Source organism: Elephantulus edwardii, unplaced genomic scaffold (assembly GCF_000299155.1).
Source record: "Elephantulus edwardii isolate Elephantulus edwardi_28Jun2011 unplaced genomic scaffold, EleEdw1.0 scaffold00130, whole genome shotgun sequence".
NCBI classification, from domain to species: Eukaryota; Metazoa; Chordata; class Mammalia; order Macroscelidea; family Macroscelididae; genus Elephantulus; species Elephantulus edwardii.
This window is the reverse complement of record NW_006399880.1, coordinates 3,278,302-3,290,696: the sequence shown is the minus strand read 5'-3', so window position 1 is coordinate 3,290,696 and position 12,395 is coordinate 3,278,302. Positions and strand designations below refer to the sequence as shown.

At 51.0% G+C, this 12,395-nt stretch overlaps 1 protein-coding gene across 2 annotated transcripts in view; it reads right to left on the bottom strand.

Moving 5' to 3' along the window:
- The window catches only part of CAMK2A (calcium/calmodulin-dependent protein kinase II alpha), an 81,507-nt gene that overhangs the window by 23,748 nt on the left and 45,364 nt on the right, over positions 1 to 12,395 (bottom strand). For both annotated transcript variants that reach the window (XM_006893695.1, XM_006893694.1), the window contains exons 8-13: positions 11,119 to 11,202; positions 10,881 to 10,975; positions 8,777 to 8,899; positions 8,328 to 8,411; positions 4,793 to 4,835; positions 1,590 to 1,630 (exon numbers count right to left, since the gene is read on the bottom strand). In XM_006893695.1, coding sequence (XP_006893757.1) covers positions 1,590 to 1,630; positions 4,793 to 4,835; positions 8,328 to 8,411; positions 8,777 to 8,899; positions 10,881 to 10,975; positions 11,119 to 11,202 — 470 coding nt within the window. The remainder of the gene's footprint in view (positions 1 to 1,589; positions 1,631 to 4,792; positions 4,836 to 8,327; positions 8,412 to 8,776; positions 8,900 to 10,880; positions 10,976 to 11,118; positions 11,203 to 12,395) is intronic.

The window sequence follows — 12,395 nt, the reverse complement described above, 5'->3', positions numbered from 1 at the left end:
ATAACATAGACAGTGTCTTCATTCATTCTCCCAAATATCCCTGCGAGCTGGGAACCCCTTTTAACCTCAGTGCATGAGAAGGCAGGCTCAGGAGATTTCCATAAACACCCAAAGTCTCTACTGTCAAACACCTGGGTCCTCTTAACTACCTTCATGGGTGTTACACAGAACTAGCAGCCCAGTTTGTAGGGAGTTGTGCTCTTAATCCAAGGCCATTCCTCTCTCTTGGTTCAAATCTACTAAAGGCTATATGAGAGAAAGATGGGTCATTTATATGTGATTTACAGCCTTGGTAACCCAATGGAGGGTTAGCCTACGGGTTGCATTTAGCTTGATGGCAATGAATTGAGTTTGTTCTGACTGAGGTAGTCACGTGAAGCCCAGAGCCTTATCTGATCACTCTCCCTCTATTTCATCCCATCCACCCTATATGTTAAAGGAGGCATCTCTCCAGGACCTTTGGTTTCCCCTTTACATTGAATACCACTGAGTTAGGTTAATAACCAAGTAAGCATGTATCCTTCAAACACCCAAGATGAGAAGGGAGTACAGTTAGATAGGGCATTTGTTGCTCTTTTTTGTTTATCTGCTTTAAAAACCAAAGTTATGACTTTAAATCCCCAAATCCTACACGTATGCCAACCCAGAGAGGGCTCAAAGCAGAGGGGCAGCCTCTACCCTGCTCTCTGATGTCCAGCTCGGACCATTCCCACTTACTCCCCAACTGAGCAAAGCCGGAGACCACAAATGCCACCATGAATGAAGCCACCAGCACACCTGGGTGCTGTTTAGGAGAACACCCCATACCCTGTAGAGTCCCGGGCACAGCCCATCCCGAGGACCCTGGCCAGCAGGGTTCTGAGCACAGAAAAGGGCAGGTCTCAAGAGAGGAGAACCCACAAGGTGATCCAGTGGCAGGGGAGAGTGGGGGGCTGCAGAGAGCAGGGGCCAGGCCCCGAGAGCAGAGGGAGAAAAGAGACAAGGTGGGAAGGAGGGCTCGGCAGGGGTGGGGTAAGTAGCTCGGGCATCTGGGATGGGGTGGAGGGCAGGCCTGGGTCTTCTCCAGCCCCTGGGGCTTGGTGGGCAGAGGGGAGGCAGTTGAGAGGAGAAGGGGATACTTGTACTTGGCACTGAACCAGCAGGCCTTTGAGGTGGGGGCACCTATTGGTCTCACAGCTGAGAGGAAGAGCTGTCTGTCTTCCACAGGCTTTGTGAGCTGAGCTAGGGTGTGCAGTGGGTCAGGGCCCATTCCAGCCGCCCACACTCAGAGGTCTCCACTCACACCTTCTTGCTAACCAGGCCTCCGTCTCTGAAGGACCTGCAGTCCTGTCCCTTGCCTTGCACCCTCCCTAACCCAGGTCACCTGCCCCTTGCACCCTCCTGCAGCCCCCTTCCCCACCTGCCCCAGCACTCTTAACAGGACAGGCACTGGAAACCCAGGTCTCTGGGTCTGGTGACGGCGTGGCCACAGGTGTGACATGTCTGCCCAGAATGCCGTCCACAGGGCCTGGTTGTGCCCCAGCCCTGAGGGCCGGTCCCTGGTGGCCGAGCTGCGGGAGGCAGGCCCTGCAGGCACCCAGGGACCTTACCTTCACACCATCGTTCTTCTTGTTTCCACCGCTCTTCCCTCCTGTGGAGGAGAGAAAGTAGAGCGTTAACAACACCAGGCAGGGCACCAGGGCCCACAGGGTGAGGAAGAGCAGCATCCACGGGCAGGCAGTGTGGGGACACAGCCAGGTCAGAAATCCTGGGGGAGACTTCCTCTTTCTCTTCCTTCTCCTCTATCCTCCTCAGCAGTCCCGGGCAACCAATGGCCTCAGGGTGGGCCTGGGCACCCCAGTTCTCAGGGACCGAGAGTGTGACCCTCTGGCCCCATGGGTGGAGAGAGAGGCGTCCAGCACGTCCTGGGAATTCCCTCTGGATCCCGGTCACCACCCGTGCCGGTGGTGGCCAACCGGAGGCCCAGCTGTCTTGCCCGGGGCTGGACACTCCTCCCACCCCAGCCTTCTCTAATTTTAGCCCCATGCTTCTGTGGAGGTCATGTGTCGGCCCAGCCTACTCACTCTGGACAGCTGCAGGCTGCGTTTTGCTGGTGACAAGAAGCAGATGCCCCCCTCTGAGGCCCACCCTGCCAGAGCACCCATCCCCAGGCTTTCTCCTGGGCAGTGGACTCAGACTCCGGAGGCCCGCACTGGGCCTGGCTGTCTTCCTGGTAGCCAAAGAAGGAGGGAGGCCTCAACTTCTGTCATTTCCCTTTCCCTCCCTCCTCGTCTCCTGGCCAGAGCCCTCAGAGAGGCTACCAGCCAGGAAACAACCTGGATGCCCAGCCTGGCATCCAGCTAGTTTAGCTCTTGAGCAGATGCCTTAAGTTAAACGAGGCAGGGTATATATAAAATGCTTAGGTCAGCACCTGACCCCTACACCGTAGATGCTCAGTAAACAGCAGCCATTATAAAGGTACAACCACCCCTGTCTGCCCCACCCTCCCCGCCCCTTTGACGGCCTAAGGGGATGAACTGGGTTCATCCCAGTGTCTTGGCAATTACCCTTCATATTTCACCTATGACCCTTTCCAGATTCCAATCCTGTTTAACCTCTTACCAAGCAAGAGTGAGGGTGGAGGTGTGGAATCCTCCTTCTGGTGCTTCCCATTCTTAAAGCTTTCTCTCTCCTTTCTTTAAGCTCCCCTCAGCCTGCAGACCCCATTTCTAACTCTTTTGCCTGCACTGGGTATCTCCGTCCTGTCTGTGAAAGCACCCATTTCTGAGTGTTCCAGTGAAGCCGGGGGCTCTTAATTTTTCCAGACTAGCCTTCCCACCTCCTGCACCACCCCTCACCCCCACCCGCAGGCACCACAGAATGAAAGCACAGAGGTGAGCAGACCTCACCGTGGTCCCTCCCACACGCCACAGCAGATACCTTTCACCTGCACAAGTCTCCTTAGAGTGTCATTAGGGTGAGCAAGGCCCAGCAATCCATTTTTCAGACAAGGAAATTGAGGTCCAGAGAGGGAGCAGGTTCTGTCTGAGGTAGTGAGCAGAGCTTGTCCTGTATTTTGAGGCTGCATCTCACTCAGCGCCTAGGACCTTCCTTGGAGACAGACCAGAGAGGCTCCCAGGACCCTACCCTCATTTGGGGACCTTAGCTAAAGCAAAGGCTGGAGGGAAAAGGCCAATTCAGGTCCTGGCTTTGCCAATAAATAAATTATACCTTTCTTTGAGACTCAGTTTCTTCATCTGTAAAATGGGAAATTTGAAAGGTCAGGAAGGGGGCTGGACTAGGATAGAATCCCAAATATTTCTAGAGGTCAGACAGTTAATATAAATAAAAGAAGGTAACCAGTCAAGGGTAAGAATTTGATTTTCTCAAATATGTTGATTATAGGGTCACTATGAGTTGTCCTCAACGGCACCTAACAACTTCTCTTTCTAAAGAAACACAGCTCTCTCAGAATCCTCTCACATCTATGAGGCACATAAAACCCTCGGGCAGCCTGAGTGACCTCGGGGACAAGGAGATGGGCAGCCGTCGGTGTGGAGGTCGGAAGTGCGCCCCCTTCAGGAGGTGCCCGCTCTGCCTAGCGAGGCTGCCTACAAGATTACAGGACCAGTGATGCCAGAAACTCTGGTTTTCAAGAGAAGCCAGAAAGTAGGAGTTTTATCTGGTCTCGATTTTTATTTTTAAAAGTAGGAGATCAATTCGTCCAAAATCTTAAATCTTCACTAGCCCCATAGAGATCTAGAAAACTCCTATCTAAAGATTGGAGCTGACCACCGGCCACCATCTTGTGAGCTCTGGGCTGGAGTTCTCTAGGGATGCTTCAGTTGTTAAAAAAAGACTCTGACTGCCCAGCTCATCTTTCAGTTTAAGGAACTGCAGGATCCTTGTCTGGGGAGAGGGTGGGAGGGCAGTGCAGAGTGGTGGGGAAAGCAGAAGGTTAAGTTCCAGTACCTTCTCATGTCTGGGTTTCCCTCCTTCTGGCGGGGTAACTGACAGGCGGACTCTCTCAGCAAATCCAGGCCTGTATCCTCCTCAGGGCTGAGCCTTGGCTGTGCTGCTGGCCACATCCCCCCTTGCTGCCTTCTCTACTGGCCAGGCCCCAGCCGGAGGGCCCCTTGGGTGAGCTTTGCTATATCGGCTCAGCCGCCCTGTCAGCCCTCCCAGGACTCTGGGGAGAAGCCTCTGGCAGGCGCTTGGCCCCGCCACTCTGCAGCTCTCTGCTCTGCCAAGCGGAGTTTCTTGCTAAGCTCTGACACTAATCCCTTCCCCTGCTGTCTTTGGGGCCACATGCCACAGGTAGTTGGGTACTCCCCAACTTAACCAGCTTGGCTTTGGCCAAAGGCCTGGGAGGCTCCTCTTCTAGACTCCTTGGTGACCCCGCCTGTGTAAGGGCACTTGCTGGTCAACCTGTGAGGAATCTGGGCTCTGCCTTTCTCTAACTCTTACCCCCTTGTCATAAAAGCCACCTAGGGAATGCATGCAGAGTACTTAACACTGTGTTCCAGTAATGGTGGAGATGCTGTTACCCCCTGGACCAGCTTCAGTCTAAGCCAGGCCTGGACATTGAAGAAATCTCCTGCCACTGGCCCAGTTTGGAAACTGAGCTGTGCAGCCAAGTGAGGAGACCTTTGACCTCTCCCCACTTCTGGGTACAAATACATGGCAGGTAAAGTGAGTCCCTAGCCACAGGATCCTTCACAACCCCTACTGTCCCAGCCAAACATCCAATAGGGTACTGTCCTCAGAAGATCAGTGCAGGGGGTTCTGGGAACTCTGAGGTTCCACCACCTACCAGAAAAGTTCCTGGTGGCCAGCATGGTGGTGAGGATGGCTCCCTGCAACAGAGAAGCAGAAGATGGGAGTGGGGAGTGTGAGGTAGTGGGTGAGGGGGCAGAGGAAAGACAGAGAAAAAGAAAGGGCATTAGGGAAGGAAAAACGAGGTGCTGCCTTCAGAGACAAAGCTTTCTGTACCACCCCTCTATTTGTTTCCCCTGTACACACCCCAGAGACCACTCCTCATTAAACCCTCCCAGCTATGACTTCGAACCTCCCACCTATGAGGAAGTCAGGGGCTAGCAAGCCTTATTTGGCCCAGATCCTAGGAAAAGATATTAATAGGTCCTGCTGGCCCAGTCAAGGATGGTGGATGGGCTCCAAGGACACTTGCCAACAGGGGCCGGAAAGGCCATGAACGTCTCCAGCCTGGACAAGAGCAATGACCCTGTGTGTGCCAGCCCTGCACCTCCCTGCCCTCTGTGGGACACTGAGCACCTCACTTCGGCCCCACCTTGTCTTGTCCTGGCCCCTGGGCTTAGAATCTGAAAGGGTCTGAGTGTGTAGAATCCCTCTGCTGTCAGTCAGGCGTTGTGGCTGTGGTTCTGTGGTCAGGCCTGACCGCATCTGGGTACCTGCTTAGTCCGGCAGTCTACAATTTTAAGAATCCTTGATTGCAACATGGAAATTTCCACCATGACGACCACTGCCACTGTGTTTGGGTAGGACTCAGTTCTCCTGACATCAGCCAGCCCCTATCCTCCTGGCCAGTGACCTTGTCCGGACCCAGGAACGTGTGGTGAGGAGGTTTTGAGTGATTGGCCCTTAGCATCCTCTGATGTCCCAATGGCTTCTCTGCCCCAACTGGTTCTTAGTTTCTCCACCTATCAGCTCATGGGTTCCCTGACAAGGGCTAGACAGGACCTACTATAAGACTGACAACACACACAGTTCAGGATCCATCTGAACCAATGTTCAAGTCTCTCGATCACCCCACCCCACACTTCAAAACCGGGACCTTGTACCTCTAATCCATGGTCTCCCATCCAGTCACAACTGATCCATCCACCATTTCCCCAAGGGATTATGCTCACACTTCCAGAATGTCCCCTCACTTGGGACATTCTTCCCCACTCCGACCCTATGTCTGATAATACTTGGTCTTCTTTCAGAGTGTCAGATTACATGCCACTTGCTCCAGGAAGGTTTCCTAGAGCAACTAGGAAGGTTTTTAGATCTGCTCATGGTCCTGCTTTGTGCTTCCTCAATCCCATCACAGCTCTCATCATGCCCTGCATGTTTCTGGGTCACTCCTCTGTCCTCTTACTAAACAGAGGTCAGGGTGGCTCTGGGAACTAATTCACCATAAACTCCCTGTAGTGGCAAGGGGGGCCCTTGGCTAAGCTATGGTGTTTAGTTGTTTAATTAAGCATCCACGTGCTGCTATGATGGTATTAAACACTTAAATCAGTTGATAATATGGATAGACCTGATCCAATCAGCTAAAGGTCTTAAAAGCAAAGCCTGAAATCTTCAAGGAAAGGTTTCTGCTTCCAGATATAACATAGATATTCTGCTGAAGCCCACCTTCTGCCCTACAGATTTGAGAGTTTCTAATCCTCACAATCCCATAAGCCAATTCCTTAAAATAAAAATCTGTCACTTTCAATATGTGTATGTATGGCCTAGATAGTTTCAGATCTGTTGTTTATAGTGTTGCTATGAGTCATAATTGACTTGATGGCACTTAATTATATATCTCTATCTCTATATCTATACCAACATAAGGGAGCTCTGGTGCCTCGTGAGAAGAAGCTATGCTGCAATCCCAAAGGCACATGGTTTGAGGCCATCAGCTGTTCCATGGGATGAGGATGGATAACTGAAAGGCCAGCAGTTTGAATTTACCAGTTATTCCACAAGAGAAAGATGAGCAGTCTCCTCCCATAAAGAGTCAAGATTCACAGCCTCAGAAACTCAGTGAAGGGCCACTATGAGTTGGAATTGGCTATCATGATGGATGGAGAGGAGATTGTAACTGTCAACAGCTTCATCTTTCTTGGATCCACAATCAATACCCTTGATACGAGCAGTCAGGAAATAAGGGGATGCACTGCAATGGGGAAAACTGTAATTGGGGACCTTTCCAAATTATTGAGGAGCAATGATGTCAGTTTGAGGACTAAGGTGCATCTGATTCAGGCCATGGTCTTTGATTACTATTTATGCATCCAAGACATGGCCAATGAATAAGGATGACAGAAAAAGAATTGATGCCTTTGAGCTGTGGTGTTGAAGAAGAACTGAACAGCCTGTGGACAGCCAAGAAAACAAATAGATATGTGTTAGAGAGGGTTCAGCTGGAGCGCTCTTTGGAGACAAGAATGATGAGCCTTTGCCTCACATACTTTGAACGTGTTACTAGGATGCGCTATTCCTTGGAGAGGGACATGATGTTGGGAAGGGTGGAGGGTGGGCAAAAGAGAGGAAGACCCTCAACCTGCTGGATCAACATAGTGACTGCTGCAATGGGCTGTTGTGTGTCAGGAAGTGTGAGGATGGTGCAGGACAGAATAAGGTTCAGATCTTTTGTTCATAGGGTCACTATGAGTTGTGCTCAACTCTATGACACCTAACAACAACAACAACAAATATCTATCTCTATATATATCTCAAGTTGATGGCAGTGGGTACATTATATCTATCTCTAGTAAAAGAAAATTATTTGCTGTGTCAAGACAGTTCTGATTCGTTCTTTGTGACCTCATGTGTTACAGGGCCTATCTGCCCCTCAGGATTTTCTGGGCTGTGACCCTATGAAAGTAGCACTTCTTTGTCAGCCCTTTTCGTCTGCAGAGGGAGCTCTCTCTGGTGGTGTAATCTGTAGGGAGTTGCACTGCAAACTCAAGGGCTGCGTCTCTTTGGCGAGTGGACTCCACCAGCAGCTCCCTGGGAGAAAGATAGGCTATCTCTTCTTGTGCAATTTACAACCTCTGAAAACACACTGGAGAGTCAGCTGTGAGTCGGTTCCAACCCCATGGACAGAGCAAAGGTGAACTCCCTCTTCTGGAGGGCAGCAGGCCAGCGGTTAGAGATCAGAGGACAATGAATGAGATCACATACATGTTGTGATTTTTATTGTATGTGGTCAGGTCAACTCTGACTCATAGTGGCGCTACAGGACAGGATAGAGAGAACTGCTCCAGAAGGTTTTCTAGATTTTAATCTTTACAGAAGCAGACTGATAAGTCTCTTCTTCCTCAGAACAGCTGGGGAATCTGAAAAATGGACCAAGTGCTTAGCCACTGTGCCACCAGGGCTTCTTATCTATATCCAATCTTCTCTATCTAATCTTCTTGGTTCTGTTTCTCTGAAGAACCCTGACTACTGTCCCCAAAGACTAGCCGACTTTCCTGCACACAACAGATGTTCAAGAAATGCTTGCCCAAGAAATGAACGGATGCACTAGTGAGCAAAGAAGGCCCTTCCTTGGCTTCTGTGGAATCCTCGGCTAGCTATCCCACATCTGGGGTCACGGAGGGACAAAGCGTTACCTTCAGTTTTCTCCTGGCGTTGAACTTCTTCAGGCAGTCCACGGTCTCCTGTCTGTGCATGCAGGAGGCCACAGTAGACCGGTGCTGGAGGGGATGGGGAGAGTTCAGTGAGCGGGAGGCAGGCTGGAGGGAAGGCCTACCCACGAGACCCTCAGCGGGGTATACTAAAGAAGTGAGGCTGTCACCTTGGGGGAAGTAGTTCTTTGTTCTTGACTATCCCATAAACATGGCTATGGGATTTTGAGACTTTTAGTAGCCCTGATACCAGACATAAATGAAGCCAGGCAGTCTAGGTGGCAGCCTAGAATAGTCCTATTTCCAAATACTCCCATTTCCCTGGGTACTACAGGGAGGTAGTCTGTGGACTAGGGTCTTTCGGCCCCATGCTGGGGCCTGGGCTCCAAGGTCTGGAAGGGCTCTGGGGAGGGGCTCGGTTGAGGAAGGCTTACCGAGATCCAGGGGTGCTTGAGGGCCTCAGCGGCCGTGATGCGCTTGGATGGGTTGATGGTCAGCATCTTATTGATCAAGTCCTTAGCTTCTGGAGTGACGGTATCCCATTCTGGAGATGGGAACTGGAAGGGGCAGAGGGGCCAAATTTGCCCAGCCTGCCCCAGGCCACCCCTGCGATCCCCCAGCCCCTGACTGGCAGGGGAGCAGGCAGGGGTTCTGCTGCCCACTCACACAGGCATCTGTGACCAGGTTCCTCAGGGCAAGGACCCCTCTGGGACCAGGGAAGGAGTCATGGGACCATTGGAACAGGGACAGGGTGAAGGGGCCTCCCTCTGTTGTTAAAAGGCTGTGCCTCTTATGGAGAGCAGCAAGAGAGGAGTTACAGTCCAGGCTTCAGAATTCCAAGACCTGGGTTCAAGTCCTGGCCCTGCCTCTGCCTGCCTATGAGACCTCGGTTAGCCCACTCGAGTCATCCCCAAGACACGCAGATGCTCAAGTCAGACTGCCTAGGTTTAAAACCCATTTCCATCATTTCTTAGCTATGTGACTTAGTGTCTCTGTCCCTCAGTTTTCTGTCATGTAAAATGGAGACAATACTAGTGCCCATGTCATTGATAAGGAGTCCTAATGGTATAGGAAGGATCTCTGAGGGTGTGGTGGTAATGAACCAAAACAACAGGAATTTTAATCTACCAGCTGTTCCTTCTCCTGGCACCAACTGCAGGGCAGAGATGGGTCTAGTGGGTTACACACAGGGCTGCTGACTGGAAGGTCGTCTGCTTTCACTATGATTCACACACTGGGAAACCCAATGGAGGGCTTTGCAGAGCCAGAATTGACCGGAAGGTGTTAACTCTGGAATAGTCTGATTTCTCCCACGGATTAGGACCCCTTAGATAAAGTAGCACAGTGATTAAGAGCTTGGCCACTAACTGGAAGATTGGCAGTTCAAATGCACCAGCTGCTTAGAGAAAGATGTGGCAGCTGCTTCCGTAAAGATTTATAGCCTTGGGAGTCCTAAGAGAAGTTCTGCCCTGTGTTCTAGGGTCACTATGAGTTGAAATTGACCTGCCAGCAGTGGGCATGTCACGAGTGGAGCAAGGAGTCCATGCAGTGGTACATATAAAACATTCAGAAGAGTTCGCGAACTCAAAACCCAATCTCACTGCTGTCAAGTCGGTTCCTACTCACAGTGACCCTCCACTGCGTGTCCACGGCTGTCTGTCTTAATGGGAGGGGACTGTCCATCTTTTACCCACAGAGATGCTGGTGCATCCAAACCAAGCCAAAGCACCAGAGACTTGGTTAGCTATACAACATGCTACCGTCTACACTACCAGAGCTCCTCTGGAAGAGTGCTAACTAGTGTTAAACCCAGAACGAGTCACCATCGAGTGGACTCTGATGTCCGGCGTACCCCGTGTGTGTCAGAGTAGAACTGCGCTCCACAGGGTTTCCAAAGGCTCGTTTTCAGAAGATCTCCAGGCCTTTCCCCCCCCACTATGCCTCTGGGCAAAGTTCAGTTTGTTGATTGTTGATTATTTGCACCACCCAGAGAAATACGTGTTTGCTGTTATTTTATATGGTGGTTTTTGTTTACCATCGAGGTCAGAACTGACCCATAGCTAACCCTCCAGTGGTTTTCAGAGGCAGTAAATCCTACATATGGGAGGAGACTGCCCATCTTTCCCCCACAGAACATCTGATGTATTTGAACCATGTACCTTTGTGTTGCTGGTACAATTCCTTACCACTAAGCTACCAGAGCTCCCTATTATTTTATATATCGAGAGGGAAAGACAGCAGCCAACTGTAAGGCCTGCTTCCCCACTTCTGATCCAATTCTGGTGCTGTTTCTGTAATCTTGGAGGTCCCCCAAGAGAAATCCTATCATTTGGTCATTCTGTGTGTCATACCTATCACCAGGCGCAGTCAGTCTTTAAACTCTTCGTCTCCTGTCCTAGAACTAGAGAGTGAGAGGTACTTGAGTTGGGTGAGAGGGAAACGGGGAGACATCCACTAGTGCCTGGACCCTCTGAGCATGGACTTTGACTGTGAGGGGACCTGGAGACGGGGGACAGGCAGAGGAGGAGCGACACTCACATCATAGGCACCGGCTTTGATCTGCTGGTACAGGCGGTGCTGGTCTTCATCCCAGAATGGGGGGTACCCAACCAGCAGGATGTACAGGATGACCCCTGGGGAGATAAGGGAGAAACTTCAACCTCCTGTGAGCAGAGAGACGGAGGGTGGAGGGAAGTGATGGATAGAGGCGAGAAAGGGTGCTAGAAGGGATGTGGGTGGAGGAAGAAAGGGTCCTCCAGCACCAGGGTGGACTCACCGCAGGCCCACAGGTCCACAGGCTTTCCATATGGGTCCTTCCGCAGCACTTCTGGGGAGAGGTATCCAGGTGTCCCTGCAAACCCTGCTCCCAGACACACAGACGGGCAGACACACAGACAGGTCAGTACTTCAGTAACTGGGAGCAAGACCTTGCTGAAAGAGGGGACAAGGACTGCTCTGAAGATGGGAAAATATCTTACTTCCTAGAGCCTAGTGTGACAGTGTGCAACCCCACGCTGCACTGGCCCGAGGTCACATGCCTCTAGGGCAGGCCAATCCACAGGACGCGCGTCCCACTGTAGAAGGCAGAAGCCACTCAGCAGACTGTCTTCCCACCAAGTCCTGACCCCATGTCACAAACTTCTCAACACAACCTTCCCTGCAGCTACTTCTGCTCCTGGGGGCCCTTGGGGTCAGCCATGTCTGCTCCAGGATGAGAGCTGAACCCTTGCCCACCCCTAAGCCCTGTCTGGGGTCTAGTTTAGGGCAGCTGTTCCTAACTCTGGCTTTGCCCTCCTAAGTCCTTGGGTAGTTGTTGCATGCCATTGAGTCAGAACCGACCCATCGCTGACCCTCCAGTAGGTTTTCAGAAGCAGTAAATTGCACAGGAGGAGATTGTTCATCCTCCTCATATGAAGCATCTGGTGCATTTGAACTGAGTGCCTTCAGGATTGCAGTGCAGCTCCTTACCACTAGGTCACCAGAGCTCTTTATCTGCTGGGCCTCAAGTATCTCATCTGCCAAATAAGACAGCTATAAGCTATAAGCTGTTTTATTTGGCAGATGAGATAATTGAGGCCCAGCAGAAATTCTGGGCTCTCATCTTAAAATACTCCACCACCCATCGGCCAGTTTGTTGTCCTGTGATGGCTTTCATGTTGTTGTGAGTGGAAGCTAGGTATTCGAATCAGCAGAGTCACCCATGGTAGACAGGTTTCAGTGGAGCTTCCTGACTAAGACAGGACAGGACAGTATTTTATTTCATTAGACACAGACAGGGTCACTACGTGCCAGAATCGACTCAGAAGCACCTAACAACCACATTTTGAACAATAGTGTCTCTGGGTGGTACAAATTATTAAGATGCCCAGCTAGAGGTAAAATCAGTTAGGTGGGAAAATGACAGCCTTTTTAACAAATGGTGTTGGCAAAATTGGAAAACTATCTGCAGAAAAATTAAACAAGATCCCCACCTCACTCCATATACAAAAACCAACTCAAGGTGGATCATGGACCTAGAACTAAAACCAAGGACTGTAAATGTCATTCAAGAAA